Source organism: Macaca fascicularis, chromosome 1, assembly GCF_037993035.2.
Source record: "Macaca fascicularis isolate 582-1 chromosome 1, T2T-MFA8v1.1".
Taxonomy (NCBI): domain Eukaryota; kingdom Metazoa; phylum Chordata; class Mammalia; order Primates; family Cercopithecidae; genus Macaca; species Macaca fascicularis.
This window is the reverse complement of record NC_088375.1, coordinates 203997143-204018582: the sequence shown is the minus strand read 5'-3', so window position 1 is coordinate 204018582 and position 21440 is coordinate 203997143. Positions and strand designations below refer to the sequence as shown.

Below are 21440 nucleotides of genomic sequence, written 5' to 3'. Positions count from 1 at the left end.
TAAAGACCCTAGAGACAATAGGAAAGGTATAAATGGGCTGTTAAGTTTTATGAAAATTTTACACTTCTGAAAAATATTTAAGATAAACTATTCACAGCTATGTGATTTTTTTTTTTTTTTTTTTTTTGCAATCCTCCCACCTTAGCCTCCCAAGCAGCTATGACTACAGGTGCACATACCATGCCTGGCTGATTTTTATATTTTTTGTAGAGATGGGGTCTTGCTATGTTTCACAGGCTAAATTCAAACTCCTAGGTTCAAGTGATGGGCCTCCTTCCTCAGTCTCCCAAAGCTCTGGGATTACAAGTGTGAGCCATAACACCTAGCCCAGTCTTTTAAAAAGTAGTGAACTCGCTAGGCGCAGTAGCTCACGCCTGTAATCCCAGCACTTTGGGAGACCGAGGCAGGTGGATCATCTGAGGTCAGGAGTTCAAGACCACCCTGGCAACATGGTGAAACTCCATCTCTACTAAAAATACAAACATTAGCCAGACGTGGTAGCGCACACCTGTAATCCCAGCTACTGGGGAGGCTGAGGCAGGACAATCGCTTGAACCCAAGAGGTGGAAGTTGCAGTGAGCCAAGATCGTACCACCGCACTCCAGCCAGGGTGACAGAGCAAGACTCTGTCTCAAAAAAAAAAAAAAAGTACTGAACCAGGGTACACAGAACCTACATTCTATCTCAACTGTTAACACTTACTGGTCACAGGACTTTGGACAGATTATTCAATCTCTCAGACTTTGTTTACTATGAATAACAATGAAATAATGCATGTGTAAAAGTTTTATAAAGATAAGCCATTTTACACAAATGTAATATAATAGTAGTAATAGACGCACTGGGATGGTATTTCTTATGTAACACTATACACAACATCAAGAATAAAAATCTTAAATGTCCCAATTAAGTGGTTTAAATCTCAAATACAAGTATATAGCCAATATGGCCCTCCCAGGGGCACTGTCATTTTCACAAAGCAGTGGTTCTATGATTAAGGTTAAGCAACTCAATCTTTTTCAAATTCACAGGTGGCTGAGCCCACCCTCTGCACCAGAGATTGATCTGATTGGTATGTAGAGGTTCCTGCAAATGTTGTGAAAAGCTTCTGCTCAAATAGCTCTGATAAGTATCCACAACTAAGAACCAAGGTAATTAAATTCAACATAAGCATCAGAAAGGCATAGTTTGTGATTTGCTTTTTTATTACATATTATCTAGGACATACAGTACTGGAAAAATCTATTAGCTAAATGAATAAATGAAAAAGGCTTAACAGAATCTTTTAATTATGGGCTTTCTTTAGCTGAATGTTAACCCAAAGCTATAGTGCTCAAATACAAACTTCAGTAAAATGCTCAAATTTCAAGTGGCCTGGCCCAATTAAAATCTCAAGAGTGGAACCAAGATGGGTGCTGAGAGATCCCATACCTACAGAAAGGCAGAGAAATTGCTAAATATCAAAGAACTGGGAGAAAAGCAGATGGAGTTAGGACTACATATTGTTGAGGTCAGAATCCATGCACTTATGGCTCAGCTTCCTCAAAAGACTCACATAAAGGGGGGAATACTTCCTAATATATCTATTCTGAATGAAATCAGAAGATTTCAAATCTATTTACTACTCTTACTGCAGTGATCTTAAAAGAAAGCTTCACACAGCAGAAGTCATATTTAATGGGATTAGTAATTTTCCTCCCTTCTTTCTACAAAGAAGTATTTTATACCTGCTTGACACACTGAGTCCAAAAACTGTAACAGTGTTAACTAAAACATTGGTTTCTCCTGCACACACTTACCCATTTTCACAAAATGCCAAATAACTGAAATGTCTAATTCCTTTAAAGTACAACAATGCCAAGCTCTACTGGTAATTCAAATTTTCAAATATAAATTAGCTGGCTGTGGTGATGCATGCACTCCTGTAGTCCCAGCTACTTGGGAGGCTGAGGCACAAGAATCACTTGAACCCAGGAAGTGGAAGTTGCAGTGAGCTAAGATCACACCATTGCCTTCCAGCCCAGGCGACAGAAAGAGACTGTCTCAAAAAAATTTTAAAAAAATTTTTTTTCAAATATTAAAAATTGTAAGTTTGAAACTGCTAGCCACGTGAAATACTTCTTAATTTAACATATTAAATCTGATCCTTTTTTGAGGATTTCTACTCACAAACAATGCCAGTATGGCACAGTAGAAAGCAATATAGCTAAAAACTGAAATTAGAACAAAGTTTGAATTCAGTCCCCCACTTCCCCTCTAAAGACTCATTTTTCTCATCTATAAATTAATAGAGACAATAGTATCTACCTCAAAGTGTTGTTCCAAGGACTAAATAAGGAAATTCATGAAAGTACAGTTGTCTTTTTAAAAAAATACTTTATCCAATTTTCACATTTTTTCCCCATTGCCTTTTTCACAGTGCCCTCACCAGTCCTCCCCACCAAGGCTTAAAAATTGCTGGACATACTATGTTTTTTCCCCCAGGAAACTTTTAAGGCTCTAATCATTAGACTCGTTGTCCAGCCGAGTTTTCTGAGATATGTATATGATAGCAGTGCTTATCAAACTTTAATGTGCACACAAATCATCTGGGTGGTCTTGTCAAAATGCAGGTTTTGATTCATTCGCTCTGAGGTATGATCTGAGATTCTGAGTTTCTGATAAGCTCCCAGGTGATGCTAATGCTGTTGGCCCACTGACTTTGAGTAGTAAGACTTTTAATGTTTACAAAGCATTTTCACATATGCTACATAGCCATATGAATTACTTTGTCGTGTTTTGATTATCCCCATTTTGCAGATGAATTAAGGTCCATTGGAAACTCAAACCCCTGACTTCTATCTGCATTACACTGTACGGAAGTTTTCAAACAAAACCTATGAAAGTAAAGTAGTAGCACTGATTACCTAAAGTAAATGCAGTGAAACCTCGACAGACAAGTCATTAAGTTTCACGGCCCAAATAGATGTACACTATGAATGTGTACATATCCTCTAGATCAAAAAGCAGATACTCTCTACAGAACAAACAGAAAGACCTTCCCAATATATTTTTTCTAAAAATCTTTCTTCTGTGAGGTTAAAGTTGGTCATTACCCTAATCGAAGTTTAGAGTGGTCTTCTCATTTCCCTGGGCACCATAAACCAGAAAGGTAGAAATCATGATCCACTTTGTGGCTGGCTAGGCTTCCACCTATTTGAAAAAGATCAGCTGGTATTCCAGACAGCAGGGTCCTTAGATGGCAATCTCACCCACAGGCCTCAAAAAAACAATAATTACATCTCATTTTGTAACCACCCTGAACCATGGGGGGTTGTGGGGCGGGCAACTGTTCTACTCCAAGAATAAATAAAATAAAGGATATGAAAAGAAAAGTAAAAGATTTGACTGATATTTTGAGCTCTATTATTCTGAAAGCTGCTCTCCTGAAGTTTGAGATTCCTATGTAGAAAACTACCAAAAATTTACAGTGAATGCTCAGAACAAAATACGGTTGCCAGATTCTTCTTGTTAGCCAGAATGTACTCTTATCACAGAAGCCAAAACCACTAAACGGAGACCATTTGTACAATCAAAATGAATTCAAGCTAGACAAAGAGCTAAACAGCTTCAATCTAGCTATAAGCAGGAAAGTTCACTGAAAATGGTAAACCACTACAGAGAGACTTATTTTAGTTCTGAACCACCTTTACCTGAAAAGTTAGAGTATAGATTATCTGTTGTCAGTGTTCTTAGTTACTTGCTTTGAGGTCTACAATCACTATACTGTCAGAGATGATGTTTTCAGCTCTCAGGATTAAAGTGAGGCTTACTGGAGTTAATGTTGATACAGCCATCCCAAAGGTAAAAATACCTGTATGCCCTGACCCCATATACTACCAAGTACCACTCCTCCTTTAGAACAATTATCTACAAGAAGCCAATATCCTATCTTCCTGGTTCTCTGAATTCAACACTTTAAATGACAGACTTAAAAAGAAAAGGCTCACTTTCCTCAAGAAGAGGCATACATACTATGACAACCACAAAGTGACCCAGGCTTCCACAAAAAGAGCTTTGGTCAGGTGTCATCCTGACCAACAGGCAGAGCAAAGCCAGGTTACGTATAAAATCAAGAGGATACAACCACAAAGCTGATAATCAGTTCACTGGCCGGGCGCAGTGGCTCATGCTTGTAATCCCAGCACTCTGGGAGGCCAAGGTGGGAAGATCACCTGAGGTCAGGAGTTTGAGACCAGCCTGGCCAACATGGTGAAACCCCGTCTCTATACTAAAAATACAAAAATTAGCTGGGCATGGTGGCAGGCACCTGTAATCCCAGCTACTCAGGAGGCTAAGGCAGGAGAATCGCTTGAACCCTGGAAGTGGAGGTTGCAATGAGCCAAGATCATGCCACTGCACTCCAGCCTGGGCGACGAGAGTGAAACTCCATCTCAATAATAATAACGATAATAAAGATAACTGGTTCACTGAGCCACAGGTCTCCAGACACCAGAAGACTGTATATGCCAACAAGTGGCTTAATGTCACTACATCAGTCTGCTTCTATCACTCTATAGATGCAATCTAAGTTAAACTATGGGATAATATTCCATTACCCACGATCTTCCTTCTAAAAGAAGCTGGAACACAAATTTGGAGAATTTTCATTTATCTTTATGCATACCTCAGAAGCTCAGTAAATTATCTTGATGGTTAGAGTCCAATCTTCTGACCCCATCCATCTAGCCTGAAGTCTTAACCTCCTCTAGTCACAATTCTTTTGTAATAGAGGTAAATCACCAGTCTCCCAGGACAAATGATACAGTTTTTGTCATCAAAATAACTGTATGAGATGATTGTTTAAAAAGAGAAAAATAAGTGGCAAAATGATTCAATCCCACCATGTATCTTTCTCCTAATTCCAACTATTTTTCTGCCTCCTACAAGCTTCACAGTAATGCAGGCACACGCCTCCTGGTTAGTGCCCAAGAATTGGAAACTGATCACACACGACAGAGAATTCACAGCTAGAGTCACAGGTTCCAGTTCACCACACTAGCAACCTACTGACGCACAACACTAATTTCTGCTGAGGAATCTGTGCTCATAAGATGAGGAAAGAGTGAGGACAGAAAAAGAGGTGAGCTGGGGATAGGGTGAAAAAAGAGAAATAACTCACATCCAAAGGGTAGATCTTGTTCTTCCCAAGCAGCCCCTTGGGAAGGTTCAAATAAAAGGAGCCATCTCCTATCTGATTCACAAGCTACTAAACCCGACCTAGGTCTCTGCAGGGTCAAAACACCAAAAAGCAATCAGGTCAGCTTTAGAATAGCTAGTACTTAAGAACTGCACTTGACACTTGAGGAAGCTGCACCAAAAATGAACTACTGTTTCTCTAACAAAATTTAACGTGGATTAAGGAAAACAGGACCAAGCCTCTGATACCCAGCAAAAGATGTATAACACTAAGAAATACTGAGCAACAAATGCTATTAAATAAAGTTATAATATTATTAATATAATTTGTGAGAAAGAATTATATTAAAATCTCTTAAATGACTACTATCAGGTGATATCAGCCCAAAATGACTTCGGAGAAATGGCTTTGAAAAAGTACAAAACACGTTTAGACAGGAGAAAGGGAGGGAAGACAGATTCAAGTGCCTCTCACGGCCTTCCTATCTGTGACCTGGAATATGACAACAGTCACAGAATTCAAAATGAGGAAGACTCAAATGGAAATACATCTTAAGACTTCTCAATATAGAAAGTTAATGATAAAGAAATTGTTTTGAGAAAGGCTATCACAGATGCTCATGGAAAAATGCTTAAGACTTAAAAAGAAAGAGGCTATAGACACAGAGACTTATTTGACTACAATTTAGCATCGGAAAATTCATAAGAAAGAATTAACAGAATCCCTAACTTCTTGACAGGCCAGGTGTGAGAAACAAAGCCGTTCAAGGAGGGCCAAAGAGGATTCTATAATTAAATCGTAGCTAACAAAACAAGAATAGCCCTATAATCTGATCTATATTAAGGTTTCTCAGGTATTGGCAAATCACTGCTCTCAAACCTGGAATTCCCTGTTAACATCCCATCATCAGCTTTATGTTTTAAATTCCTTCACCACCCTCCTTTTGTTTTTATTTTAAAGTAAAAATGGTGTTTTCTGATAGACCAATGAACTGTGATCGAGATTGCAGTTCTCATCTCACATGACTATCAATGTGTCCCCCCGAAAACATTATTAGTTTAGTTTTTAAAAGTTTAGTTTACATCTCCTACTATGTTCGCTGAGTTCTATTTACAACAAATGTTGTTTGAAAATACCCTGTAATTAATGCTGTGAATATCTAAGGAAACTAAACAGGCATGTTTTGCTTTAGGGGAAAAAAGAAAGAGAGAGAGAGAGAGATAGGAACAAGTTCCTCAAGCCAACTTACAAATCCTCCTTTTCTTAGACAGGAATCGCCCGGGGATGAGCTCAACACATACTCCACCATGCTAACGCCTAGTCCCCCACTCTCCGATCGTGGGGACAGTACAGAATTGACCTCACTGTTCACATGGAAACTCTGACCAGGTCTTCTCTGCACCATGATTGGCTGGGAAACTGAATGATCTACAAAAAAGATACACAAGCATGATACAGTGCAGCCAGAGGCTCAAACAAATTATGAGTGACGTCTCATGGATAAACCAATGGAATCAGGAAACTTGCCAAGGTCAGTTGAGCCAAAACCTCCTATCATGTCTTTCGCTGTATGATATTCAACATAAGCTAAGGAAATGGAACACACTCCTCATTTATCCGGGATAGCAGAGGAATACAACAGTTTATCTCGCTTATCTGGTTTATCTAGCTGAGTGGATAAAATGTTTATCCCTTTGTAAGTAAAAGGATTTTTAAAATATATTTTATTAGTATTACTAAAACAAAATATGATTTTACTGCCCTTTTTAAAAACAATGTAATTTGTTCTTTTCTGATAATTCACTGCCATCATGAGGTTCCATGCTTACGTTGTGCTGTAATACACGACACTTGTTTGGGTTTTCTGTCTCCTTCCTCCCTATCATCTGTCACTTTTTCTGCTGTCAGTGTGTCTACCTCTATAAGTTCTCCCCATCCCTCTTCAGGGGTAGTATGCCAGAAGAATGTCCGTGCCCAGTGACTTGATTTGGTCCCAATCACGTTTAAAGATAGATCATTCCATACACGGTACACAAGGGCAATGGGAGAAAAAGAAACATGAACTTCAAATGGCAGGTGTGGATTTTCTAATTCCAAGTATGCTGACAGCAGTACAGAACAAAACGTTACAGCTGAAATTATGGTCGTTTCAAATAAGACCATTCCCCTGTGGCTAGCACTTCAAAAAATATTGAAGATTTGATTTTGTGTTAATTATGTTTTAATAAATTACATCATATAAGCTCCTTAATGGCAATTACACTACAGGAGAGGACACTGCTTGACATGCTTATGTCACTGATGTAAAATTCATGACTTGCCAATTGCTGAGGAAAGGAGCTCTAAGACAGGCATAAATCACAGTACAGATGCTAGATCTAGATTACCTGATGTTCCCCAGGCACTGTCTCGCCATTGATCACCCAGGAATATTCCTTTTGGTCCATCTTTGCTGGATTCATCTGTTTCCCAAAACTTTTTACCTGGCAAGAGCTGCTGCAAATTAAAAATAATAGATGCTTTTAAAGAATTCATAAAGGATGAAAGTACAGCAGTCAACACTTTCTTTTAGACAAGGGTACTGAAGATGCTCACGTGCCCTGAAGGTCTTTAATTAAAGTGTTCCAACTACACAACTGTGGTCAGAGCACTACTATATATTTGGTAAAAGTCACAGAGAGGCCTAAGGCAAGGTGGGGACAGGGGTGGGGACACTGATCAAACCATCCAATAGAGGCTCAACTTAAATAACTAGAATTACTCACTTAACCCATGCCAAGATTTTTAAGGAGGGGGGGAAGGAACTAATAGTGACCCTATTAGTTAACTACGAAGTAGACTCTTATTGAAAAAGAAAGTATCTACAACTATTAAAACACTTCTCTATGTGTACTAACTACCAGACAAAGTTACTCAAGCTGGAGCATGAACCCAGCTATGAACCTCAGCTATGGAATGCCAGAGGCAAAATTCACTTCCTTTATACACAGAGACTCCATTAACCAAAATACTTCCCAACCACAACACTAAGCTATTCCAAGATTTTGGAAGGACAGAAAAGCTATTCCCCTTCATTACTGGAAGGGAAATAAAATCTCCTAACCTCCATTAATTTTTTAACAATACTTGGTAATGCCATTAAAGTGACTTCACAAATCACTCCATGCTTCAGAGAAACACAGGGATCGCTGGCCATAAGCCAACATGAGAAGTTTATACTAGCTTCAACAAAAAAAATGCAAAGTACCCTTCAAGCAAAACACAGCACAGTTTTAGATCAAAGCACCAGTGATCAGGCTTACAAAGTAAAATTCCACAGAACTCTATCATTCTTGGTTCTGGTCATCAGCTTTACTGGCTAAAATGCCCCCTCTTATTTCCTCTAATTATGTTTTCAACTGCTATTACACAGGAAACTAAGACGTTTCAGATAGTATTTAACCACCATTTTTGAGCACAAAAATACCTGGAGAGTTGAATTTCTCAGAGGAACACAATAAAAAACCAGAAAGCACAAAACATTTCCTCTCCTTGACAATAAAGGTTTAACTTTCCCATTTAACCCATAACCCAATGTAATGGAAAAATAATTAAACTCTGCTCTCACTAAAATAAATCTCTGCTTCCCAAATCTAATTTCTGGGTTTCTCAGCGTAATTTTCATCTACCTTTAAGTGGCTCTATAATCTATCTCATGGACATGGGCTACTGCCTGGACCAAAGCAGTTTGCCACACACTTTGCTCTTAAGGACCTAATTTGTTGTTTACTAATTAAACAAGGTTAGGACAAAACACACATATGTCTGGTATTTAATTGCGCAGATACTTAAGTTTCCTTGAAAATGAACAGTTATAAGTAGCAGTCTTCCTGGTATACCGCTTATTGCCCTAAGGGCATTTGGGGGAGGGTGGGGATCAGGGTAAAATGGGAAAGAGCCCTGATCAACGCTAAGCATTAGGGTCGGGAAGCACTGAACTAGACAACTTTGAAGTGCCCTAGGAAATTTTACTAAACTGCCCAGAACCTCATTCTCTTTTCATTGATAAAGAAAATATCATTCAAGTTGCTGTGATGATTAGAAATATTATTGGTGAGTGCCTAGCACAACAGGTTCTCAATAAATGTGTTCAAAAACATCACACCTAGGTAAAATAACTGTCAAATCAGGTCACAGAGGGAATACTGAAAATTAATGTAAACTATGCAAAGGACAATTCAAGAATTATTTTTAAACTTATTTTTCTCCCTTTAGTCTCAAAAATGTCCTGTCCGCTGCAAGGCCGAGCGCAGTGGCTCATGCCTATAATCCCAGCACTTTGGGAGGCCGAGGCAGGAGGATCACGAGGTCAGGAGATCAAGATCATCCTGGCTAACTCGGTGAAACCCTGTCTTTACTAAAAATACAAAAAAAAAAAAATTGGCCGGGCATAGTGGCGGTGGCCTGTAGTCCCAGCTTCTTGGGAGGCTGAGGCAGGAGAATCCCTTGAACCCAGGAGGGGAGGTTGCGGTGAGCTGAGTTCGTGCCACTAAACTCCAGCCTGGGCAACAGAGCAAGACTCCGTCTCCAAAAACAAAAAGAAAGAAAGAAAGAAAAATGTCCTGTCCGAAGATTACAAATAAAACTTCTTTCCCCATTGGTTATACCCTTTCTCCAACTAAATTTTTTTTCCTCCCGTATTTTGTGCAAAGCAAGAGCAATTACTCTTTTGTATTCCAGAAGAAAGAATGTCAGCCTAAGGAGGGCCTCACTTGTTTTATGCTCCACATAACAGTGCAAAGAACGCTAAGGTGATCAAAACCATTCTTGTCCTTTAAATTTTTAAGAGCTCATTCTTCCCAGAAACTTGTAAATCTTTATTTAAAACTCAAGGAACAGGGGGCCCAGCGTGGTGGCTCATGCCTGTAATCCCAGTACTTTGGGAGGCTGAGGCAGGTGGATCACCTGAGGTCAGGAGTTCGAGACTAGAATGGCCAACATGGCGAGATCCCAGTCTCTACTAAAAAACACAAAAATTAGCTGTGTATGGTGGTGCACACTTGTAGTCCCAGCTACTCAGGAGGCTGAGGCACAAGAATTGCTTGAACCAGGGAGGCAGAGGTTGCAGTGAACCAAGATCTCGCCACTGCACTCCAGCCTGGGCGACAGACAAGACTCTCTCAAAAAACAAACAAACAAACAAAAAACCTCAAGGAACGGTTTCCAAAAGTACCAGCCTCCACCCTACATATGTAAATATAGTCTTGTCCATAATTTGTAAAATTGCTTACAGAAAGCAGCAGGCTTTCAGCTCAAAAATCACTTCTGGGATCCTGTCACCTTTCATGATAGTATACCAGGTTGTCATAATGTGCAAAGCCGGCAGAAGCAGGTGAACACATAAGCAAGGCTATTTTCAGGGTAAATTCTCTCAAAAGGAAACAACAACACAGCAAACATGAAGCAAAGTGCTATTAGGTTGGTGCAAAAGTAATTGCGGTTTTTGCCACTACGGCAAAAAAAGAAGAAAGCAAAAGACTGAACCAAGGTGCTTGGGCAAAGACAGAAGCAAAATTAGCAAAGTTCTTAAAAGTCTCTGGATCTTAGTCTTTCTCCCTTTCCTCCAAAACATATGGAGTCTACACTCAACTGCTGTGGTTAGCAGCATCTGAAATGGCTCTTAATGATCTTCACTTACAAGTACTCATGCCCTGATGTAATCCCCTTCCCCTGACTGTGGGCTAGACCTATGATATGCCTGTAAGAAATAACATAAGGCAAGTCATGGGATGTTACTTTCAAGATGTTACAAAAGCTGTGATTTCCATCTTACTTGTCCTCTTCTATCTACTGTTCTGATTGCTACTCTGACGATAACTGCTGCTATGTTGTGAGCTGCCCTACAGAGGCCACATGAAGCCAAGAGAGAGACATCTCTGCACAACAGCTACATATACAAAGCTGTTGCTCCGCAGCTTCCCACTGAACTCTGCCTCTGCCCTGGGTCATTTACACACAATTAAGAACTGAGATCCTCAGTCCAACAACCAGCCAAGAATGGATTCTGACATCAACCACATGAGTAAGTTTGGAAACAGACCTTTTCCAAGCAAGCTTTGAGATGAAGGCAGCCACAGTTGAAATCACGACTGCAGCTTCTGAAGGACCCTGAAGCAGATGACTCAGGAAAGCCATGCCTACGTTCCTAACCTACAGCAACTGTGAGGCTTAAACAACTGTCTTGTTTTAGGAAGGGCATGGTGGCTTACACCTGTAATCCCAGTGTTTTGCAAGGCTGAGGCCAGGAGTCTAAGATCAGACTAAGCAACCAACATAGCAAGACTCTAGCTCTACAAAAAACTTTTTAAAAATTAGTCTGGAGTGGTGGCGCACCTCTGCAGTCTCAGCTATTCAGGAGACTGAGGTGGGAGGACTCCTTGAGCCCAGAAGTTTGAAGCTGCACTGAGCTACGATTACACTAGTGCACTCCTACCTGGGAAACAGAGTGAGACCCTATCTCTTAAAACACACACACATACACACACACACATACACACTGTGTTGTTTTAAGCCACTAAATTTTAGGGTGATTTGTTAAGCAGCAATAACACAGTCGTGAATATGTGGAAGTGTTTTTGTATATTTGAAACACTTCTCTAGGAGTTTGTTTTCAAGAAACACTTCTTGTTCCATTTCTAATATTTAAAAGTAAGTGATGAAAGTAAAATCCTTTTGAATTTGAAAAAAAGTAATTACCTCTGTTCCACTGCATCTTTTCCCCAAATTTGTCTCATAGCCCTTCTGTATTTAAAAAAAAAAAAAAAAAAAAAAAAAAAAAACTGGCTTTTTTTAACTCTGCAAAATCAAATCAATTTAGACGTGTTGAGCTTACTGAAAATTAGTAGCAATCACTTATATTCAACAGTCAGCTAAAAGATACCTAACTGTTCAAATCTGATCATATTAAAAGGAGCCAGAAACTACTGAATTATAAAAGCAAATGATAATGTGTTATCCAAGTACAATTTCAAATTCAACAGTAACCTCTCTGCAGGTAACATCATCCACAGCATTGGATAAAATATCCTGGTTTGCCAACCCACTGGCATAAATACCAGCAGTTGCCAAATCTTCACTTAACACACAATAACCAAAAATGTAAATGCATCCAACCTATGAAAAGATAGTCCCTATCCACCCCATCAAGAATTTGGAAATAAAGACTGGTTTTTTTTGACAAGGGAAAAAGTAACAGATCACAAAAGAGATGTACAGAGTCTGTTTTAAAGAATAATTTGGTAGTAAGAGGATTAAACAATTTGACAATTCCAAAAGAAGATAACAGGAGTTAGGAATTGGTCCAATAAAAGCAAAGGAGACCCAAGGAGTCAGATGTAGCCAGTATTATCCAGGTGACACATTTAAGGGCAGGGCATACAACACACACCAAAAGAAGCCTATTCTTATTAAAGCAATCAATACATCTGGTTAGATAGTAGCTTAATTACACTGGACACTAACAACACCCAAGTAATCTCCTTGGCTCCAACTCTGCTTACCAAGCCATATTCTTAGAGGAACTGGCTTCCTCCTATAGCCAACCATGCCAATCACCAAACACAACTATCCTTGTCCATCTAAGAGTTGCTTTTTCTCCTTAAAAAAAAATCAGTAGACTGCATTTTGGTTTTCATACATTAGTCTCTTGTTGTTCTGGTTAGTGTGGGGTCAATATCATAACCCAATCATCTGAATTAGTAATAACAGTCCATTTCAAGATCTACAAACTGAGAACCAAGACTTGAGGAGTCCTATCATCCCCAGCAATACAATAAATAGACCTTGTACTCTTCCTTATAATGTCACATTAAGTGGAATTCCTAACTGCACCACCAATAGTGTCTGCTCTCAAATCTCTGGGAGAAACACACACACATACACTATTTATCCCGTCCTGGATCATAAGTTTATAAAAGAAAAAAACTTATGAAAATTAAAAAAAAAAAATCAGTAAGCTTATTCACGAGGCTTCTGGAAAACAAAACAGAAGGCAAGCACTGGTTTACAAGCAATGTTAGCCACTTGAGACACTTTTAAATTTTGTCTGGAAACACCTTTTTTCCTTTCCATCTAACAAAAAAGAACAATATGCAAAACCACACTTAACAATCAATTGTGTCATAAAATCCTACACCAAGAACCCTTAAAACACGGATTAAGACAACAAAAAGTGGAGAATATCAAGAAACTCTAGGTTTATTTTAATAACAGTGATAAAGACCCATGAATGCTCTGCAATCACTTTATTTTAAACTAGTTTTAAATCCCAGCTGTGTGAATTTTATCCTTTATCCTCTTTTGCTTTTTCTCACCTACAAAATGACCTATTGTGTACAATGAAAGAGATAACACATGTAATGACATAATACAATGCTGAAATAGTAACCAAAAAGTCAGCTACTATCCTTCTTTAAAAGAGCAAAGTAGCAGCCAATAGACAATACTAATGGTCTGTCAATGAAACACTCCTATGTCACACTATCAGACACAGTGATCATGGCATCACCTAGGCCATGGCAGTACAAATCTCATTACATTAACTACCCCAACAAAACAACACTACAAGAACCATGATTATGGCTTTTCAGGAACTGCAAAGAGGCAAGACAATTATTGCCTAGACTTGTTTGACCATACCACCACTAATATTTGAATAGGGATTTATCAATGAGGTTTAGTGATGATCTCAACAGTAAAAGGGCTCTCTAGCAACTACTCTGTTCTCAAAAGGAATAAAATATTAGGTAGCTAATTACACACTCAATACAGGCTGCACAGAGCGTCTCTCAGGGCAGAAATTGAGCATCTTAAGAAATACTACTAATATGGATGTGCCAACCTTGCAGACGTGATCAGTTTGATCATGTTATTATCTAGCATCTCTAACTTACAACACAAGCTTAGTTTCACTGGAATGTAGCCAATGCAGGAGATGAATGTTTGATATTTAACTAGCTGGTAAGACAGACCAACAACCAAAACAATTCTTAATCTCTTAGTATATATCTCACCACACTCTCAGTACATTAAGAGAAGACGACATCAACTCAGAGAAAGGACCTTTCAGAACTAACTGAAATGAAGAAGTTTGATTGGTAACCACTGATAATCACATGTGGTAGTCTTACTTGTAAAAACTGTATATTTTTCACACAACTTAGTCTCTCCATACCACAGACTGTTGTTGTGAAATCAAGTGAGATAGTATATGAAGTGCTTTTACAAATACTAAGAACTATACTGATATTAAGTTATACTAAAGCTTTATTTAAAGTTTTAACTTATTAAAATATATCTTTTAAAAAAGCCAAGTTTGGCTGGGCGCGGAGGCTCACACCTGTAATACCAGCACTTTGGGAGGCTGAGGCGGGAGGATCACGAGATCAGGAGACCAATACCATCCTGGCTAACATGGTGAAATCCCGTCTCTACTAAAAATACAAAAAATTAGCCGGGCGTGGTGGCAGGCACCTGTAGTCCTAGCTACTCAGGAGGCTGAGGCAGGAGAATGGCATGAACCCAGGAGGTGGAGCTTGCAGTGAGCCGAGATCGCGCCACTGCACTCCAGCCTGGGCGACAGAGCGAGACTCCGTCTCAAAAAAAAAAAAAAAAGGCCAAGTTCATCCATTCCTGGTTAGCATAATTCTTTTGGAAGGGCTTCAGAAACTACATACGTATCAAGAGTCGTGCCAACTGTGGTGGCTGATTCCTGTAATCCCAGCACTTTTGGGAGGCTGAGGCAGAAGGATAGCTTGACTCTAGGAGTTCAAGACCAGCCCAGGCAACACATGACACCCCATCTCTACAAAAACTTTAAAAAAAAAAGGCCAAGTGTAGTAGCACATGCCTGTGGTCCTAGTTATTCAGGAGGTTGACTGAGGTGGGAGGATCACCTGAGCCCGGGAGGTCAAGGTTGCAGTGAGCCATAACTATGCCACTGCACTCTAGCCTGGGCAACAGAGCAAGATCCAGTCTCAAAAAAAAAAAAAAAAAAAAAAATCTACATTCAAAGTGTTTGTAAGAATAAAAAAATGTTGAGGCTGAGACTGAATGCAGTGGCTCATGCCTGTAACCCCGGCACTTTAGGAGGCTGAGGTGGGAGGGTCACTTCAGGAGTTCGAGACCAGCCTGAGCAACATGAACATGTCAAGACCCCATTTCTATTTTTAAAAATTAAAATTTAAAACAAGAATAAGATAAGCCGAAAGCAGGCCTGTAATCCCAGCACCTTGGGAGGCTGAGGCGGGCGGATTGCTTGACGTCAGGAGTTCGAGACCAGCCTGGACAGCATGGTGAATCCCTGTCACTACTAAAACTACAAAAATCAGCCAGGTGTAGTGGCCAGGCGCCTGTAATCCCAGCTACTCGGGAGGCTGAGGTAGCAGAATCGCTTGAACGCAGGAAGTGGAGGTTACAGTGAGCCAAAATCGCACCATTGCACTCCAGCCTGGGCAACAGAACAAGACTCTGTCTCGGGAAAAAAAAAAAAAAAAAAGTTGAAAGCAAACTGCAAACTAAGTATTCAACAATAAATTAGCTGTGGGCCTGATGCAGTGGACCACATCTGTAATCCCAGCATATTGGTAGGCAGAAGGATCACTTGAGGCCAGGAATTCAAGACTAGCCTGTGCAACACAGTGAGACCCTGTCTCTTTAAAGAAATGAATAAGCAAGTAAGTTATAGCACAACAATGCAGGCTCACCAAAAATAGCCATAATGACTACACGTAATATTTATAAAATAACATTAAATTTTAAAAGTAAAATACAAAATTGTACATGTAAAGACTGCTTCTCCTCATGCATTCTTCCCTTTCGGATCAAGACTGGAAAGAAAAATAAAAGCAGAAGGGTGTTTGCTAGTGCACTGGGATTGTGGATTACTTGTTTCAAAATATACTTTTGTTATGATTTTAAACTAATTTTCTAATAAATAAAAACTGAGAGTATGGTGGTCTGAAATAAATAAGGCCTATCTCTCAAGCAGATACATTTCACTTCAACATAATTTCTTTTTCTTTTTCTTTTCTTTTTTTTTTTTTGAGACAGAGTCTCGCTCTGTTGCCCAGGCTGGAGTGCAACGGCGCAAACTCAGCTCACTGCAAGCTCCGCCCCCCAGGTTCACGCCATTCTCCTGCCTCAGCCTCCTGACTAGCTGGGAATACGGGCACCTGCCACCATGCCCCACTAATTTTTTGTATTTTTAGTAGAGACGGGGTTTCACCGTGTTAGTTAGGATGGTCTTGATCTCCTGACCTTGTGATCTACCCGCCTCGGCCTCCAAAAGTGCTGGGATTACGGGCGTCAGCCACTGCGCCTGGCCACTTCAATGTAATTTCAAAAGGGCAAAAGTTAATAGCAATTTTAAGAAAAGAGCTCATGTCCTAAGTTTCAAATATTTTTAAGCAAGCTGATACAGGATTAGCATCCTTAACCCAAAAAACCGCAAAATTTGAAATGCTCTAAAATCCAAAACTTTTTGAGTGTCAATGTCACAGTCAAAGGAAATGCTCACTGGAGCATTTCAGATTTCATGTTTCTGGATTAGGCTCTTCAGCTAGTAACCATAATGCAAATATTCCAAAAATCAAAAAATTCCAAAACATTTCTGGTCCCAAGTATTTTGGATAAGAGATACCCAACCTGTAATAAATTTCCAACTCATTTTGAAAATTGTTGCTTAAATAAGGAATATTAAAAATGTTCAGTGTTCCATCACAAGCCGTTTTTTTTTTTTAACTAAAAATAAGTATATAAAGCAAAAAATTTTTAAGTTTTCACCTTCTCTTTCAGTGAAGGAATAAGATCTTCCAAATTCTCATTTCACATTTACATATATGTATATATTCATGGTATTAAAAATAATCTACATATAAGCAGAGTAAAGTGGATTACTTCCTGCATCCACTTTAATGTTACTCAATACTTATATGTAAAGATTATTTTTAAATGTTAAAATCTGTGTTCTCATTAATTTAATTCAAATCACCAAAAAAACCATCTAAGAATCAACATCTGCAATGATTTTCTTTGTATTTCTCTACTAGGTATCATCACAATCTGGCATGTAGTAATTACTGCTTAAAATTTTTATCCTACTGTTGCAACTGGTTACTACTGAAAACAGACTTCCATAGACATGGTGGTGTCTTAACAAAATACCTCTTTTGGCTGAAATCTAATATATTGCTTTTTAAAAAAGCAAACTTGGCCAGCCGCGGTGGCTCAAGCCTGTAATCCCAGCACTTTGGGAGGCCGAGGCAGGTGGATCACGAGGTCAGGAGATCGAGACTATCCTGGCTAACATGGTGAAACCCCGTCTCTACTAAAAACACAAAAAACTAGCCGGGCGTGGTGGTGGGTGCCTGTAGTCCCAGCTACTTGGGAGGCTGAGGCGGGAGAATGGCGTGAACCCGGGAGGCGGAGCTTGCAGTGAGCCGAGATCACGCCACTGCACTCCAGCCTGGGAGACACAGCAAGACTCCGTCTCAAAAAAATAAATAAATAAATAAAATAAAAAAGCAAACTTTAATCTGTTGCATAATTATAATTAACAGATTTTTTTTATAATTATGCAGTATATAAATTAACAGATTTTTTAAAGTTTTCCCAGGTTATTAAGTACCTTTTCTAAGCACTGTTAATACTTGTAACTAATGCCTTTAAATAACACTTCCACCACTAAGGATGAAATCAAGGAGACTGCAGAGTATAGGACAAGATGAGGTAATCTGATCTCTCTCCCACAACTGGGAAATCAACATTGCTTTTCCGACTATTGAAAAAATGAATTTCAGTATTTGAAGTACTTGCTGATGTCCAAAAGTACTACTTGCACATACCCTAAAACGCACAGCCTGCATTAGACACTACTGGAAAAAACAAAAAAAGCAGTAAAAGACATTCTTTGCCCTGAAGGAACTTAAAAGATTAAAAAGAAAAACCAGAGTCAAACGGACAAGTAATTTTAAGATAAGCACACTGCCTAATAATGTAGTATAGACTGTTAGAATTCACAGCTTACTACAGATGAAGAAAGGAAGAGCAACCAACCACCAATGAAGAAATGAACCTGGGATAGGATGGTCAAGAACTATCTTAAAGAAGGGGACAGAATTTAGAGCAAGTCCGTCCAATCTGCAGCCCAGAACTGCTTTGAATGTGGCCCAATACAAAGTAATAAACTTGCTTAAAACATTACGAGATTTTATTTTGCAATTTTTTTTTTTTTTTTAGTTCAGCTATCATTAGTGATTGTGTATTTTATGTCTGGCCCAAGATCACATTCTTCCAATGTGGTCCAGGGAAGCCAAAAGACTGGACAACCCTGATTTAGAGTGAGTGAGATGGTGCAAAGGACCTTCTACAATGAACAAAGGTAGGCAGAAGTGAAAGCAAGTGGAGCAGGTGCCCACCTGGAAACTGGCCATCAACACAGGGTAGCAATAAGAAGAGGGTGAAAAATCACTAATGTCAGCTGCCAGTGAGACTAAAAAAAGCACCCCTAGGGCTTTAATCCAATAGGCAACAGGTAGTAACATTATAAAATTTATCTTTAAAAGATTGATCTGACAGTCCACCATAAAATGGGGTGAAGGAAAGCAAATGAATGTTGGGAGTCTAAGCAAAGAGGCCAATGTAGTAATCCAGACATGAAATGGTAAGAAAAGGAACTGCGGAAGTGGGTGCAAGGACAAAATTGCTGCTTAGATGTCTCTCAGCTTTCAAAGCAAGTTTTTTTTGTTTTGTTTTGTTTTGTTTTTTTAAGCTATATAATTTTACCAGGCGCATGGCTCACGCCTGAATTCCCAGCACTTTGGGAGGCCGAGGCGGTGGATCACCTGAGGTCAGGAGTTCAAGACCAGCCTGGCCAACATGGTAAAATCCTACCTGTGCTAAAAATACAAAACTTATCTGGGTGTGGTGGTGCATGCCTGTAATTCCAGCTAGTTGGGAGGCTGAGGCAGGAGAATCATCTGAGCCTGGGAGGCGGAGGTTGCAGTGAGCCGAGATCTCGCCACTGCACTCAAGCCTGGATGACAGAGCGAGACTCCATCTCAAAAAAATAAAAATAAAAACAATTAAAGGCTGGCCAGGCATGGTAGCTCACACCTGTAATCCCAGCACTTTGGGAGGCTGAGGCAGGTGGATCACCTGAGGTCAGGAGTTCGAGACCAGCCTGACCAATGTGGTGAAACCCTGTCTTTACTAAAAATACAAAAAGTTGGCCAGGCGTCATGGCATGCACCTGTAGTCCCTTCCTACTTGGGAGGCTGAGACAGGAGAATTGCTTGAACCTGGGAGGCGGAGGTTGCAGTGAGCCGAGATCATGCCACTGTAATCCAGCCTGGGCAACACAGAAAGGCTCCAACTCAAAAAATTTTAAATCAAATAAAACAAAAGCTATATAATTTCAAAAGAGTCATTGCCTATTATGACGATCGAGAATGAATTCATTAGGTATACATAAGCCAGTCTATCACTGGAGTTCTTTTAATTAGGAATCTATTCTGCAGACAGCTGAGTGCAAAAGCTAAATGAAAACAGAATCCATTAAGTCTCCTGTGTGGTACATGAAGAAAAAGAAAATACAAAAATAAAAACACAAACAGATCCAAATCTGTACATATAGTATCAAAAGTTCAAGTTTTATGTATCCAAAGGGTATTGAGGCTGCCCTGAAGATCCACTGTAGGCTGCTGGGGGACAGTAAGAGCAAAAAGAGCAATCAAGTCAAGATAAGAATTTGGTAGCTTTTAAATTTCAGGACAACCAGGCCGAGTGCGGTGGCTCATGCCTGTAATCCTAGCTCTTTGGGAGGCTGAAGCGGGCGAATCACTTGAGCCCAGATTTTCGAGACCAACCTGGCCAATATGGTGAAACCCTGCCTCTATTAGGTACAAAATTAGCCAGGTGTGGTGGCAGGCACCTATAATCCCAGTCACTTGGGAGGCTGAGGCACGAGAATTTTCGCTTAAACCCAGGAGGTAGAGGTTGCAGTGAGCCAAGATAGTGCCACTGCGCTCCAGCCTGGGCAACAGAGCAAGCCTCTGTCTCAAAAACATAAATAAATAAACAAATTTTAGGACAACCACAAATTAGATATTAGATAGAATTGCTAACTTGATGACTACCATTAAACTTCAAAACGCACAGGGGTTTCCTGTTTTCTGCACACACCAAAGAACACAACCGTGTCTGGCTACGACTTCATCCTAGAAACCAAGCACTTCAAAAGATATCATTCATACTTTCATAAAGCAAGTCCATTAAAGAACATTCAGAAATACTGTTAGCACCTTACACTCCATGTTATTTTGTCGTGAATTAACCTGAACAGGCTCCCATACACATGCCCTTCTGAATCTGAAAGTAAAGCTTTTTTTTTTTTTTTTTTTTTTGAGACGGAGTCTTGCTCTGTCGCCCAGGTTGGAGTGCAGTGGCCGGATCTCAGCTCACTGCAAGCTCCGCCTCCCAGGTTTACGCCATTCTGCTGCCTCAGACTCCCGAGTAGCTGGGACTACAGGCGCCCGCCACCTCGCCCGGCTAGTTTTTTGTATTTTTTAGTAGAGAAGGGTTTCACCGTGTTAGCCAGGATGGTCTCGATCTCCTGATCTCGTGATCCGCCCGTCTCGGCCTCCCAAAGTGCTGGGATTACAGGCTTGAGCCACTGCGCCCGGCCCAAGTAAAGCTTTCTTTATATCTTCCCATTTCGTTAATGGAAGACAGCCAAGAAATTTCTCTTCTCTACTACCTTCATAAAACCTGAGAGACTGACAGTAAAGTATGTTGATAAAATGATGAAATTCCCAGAGTGAATCAGGCTTTTCTGCATGATACAGGAACAGCATATAAGGGATGTTATATTATCTATAGGTTACCTATAAATAAGGTCACATGTTTTTATATATGAATAAACTACACGTTTTTTTAGATTCAGAGAGCAAATGTGCAAGTTTGTTACATGGCTATAATATATTGTGTTTGGGCTTCAACTGAACCTGTCACTCAAATAGTGAACATAGTTACCCAATAAGTAGTTTTTCAACCCTTGCCTCCCTCCTTCCCTTACCCCTTTTGGAGTCCTCAGTGTCTACTGTTCCCTTCTTTATGTCTATGTGTACTCAATGTTTAGTTCCCACTTACAAGTGAGAACATGTGGTATCTGGATTTCTGTTCCAGTGATAACTCACTTAGGATAATGGACTCCAGCTGCAACCAT

General features: G+C 39.8%; 1 protein-coding gene across 50 annotated transcripts in view; it reads right to left on the bottom strand.

Annotated features, from left to right (window-relative positions):
• The window catches only part of PUM1 (pumilio RNA binding family member 1), a 136603-nt gene that overhangs the window by 68327 nt on the left and 46836 nt on the right, over positions 1 to 21440 (bottom strand). For 20 of the 50 annotated variants that reach the window (XM_065526124.1, XM_065526128.1, XM_065526120.2 and 17 more), the window contains 2 exons: positions 7567 to 7675; positions 6429 to 6607 (listed from right to left, as the gene is read on the bottom strand). The exons of 16 other annotated variants lie outside the window; for them this stretch is intronic. In XM_065526124.1, the coding sequence (XP_065382196.1) occupies positions 6429 to 6607; positions 7567 to 7675 (288 nt within the window). The remainder of the gene's footprint in view (positions 1 to 6428; positions 6608 to 7566; positions 7676 to 21440) is intronic. 14 more of the 50 variants (XM_074013999.1, XM_074014023.1, XM_074014008.1 and 11 more) reach the window with 1 other exon arrangement.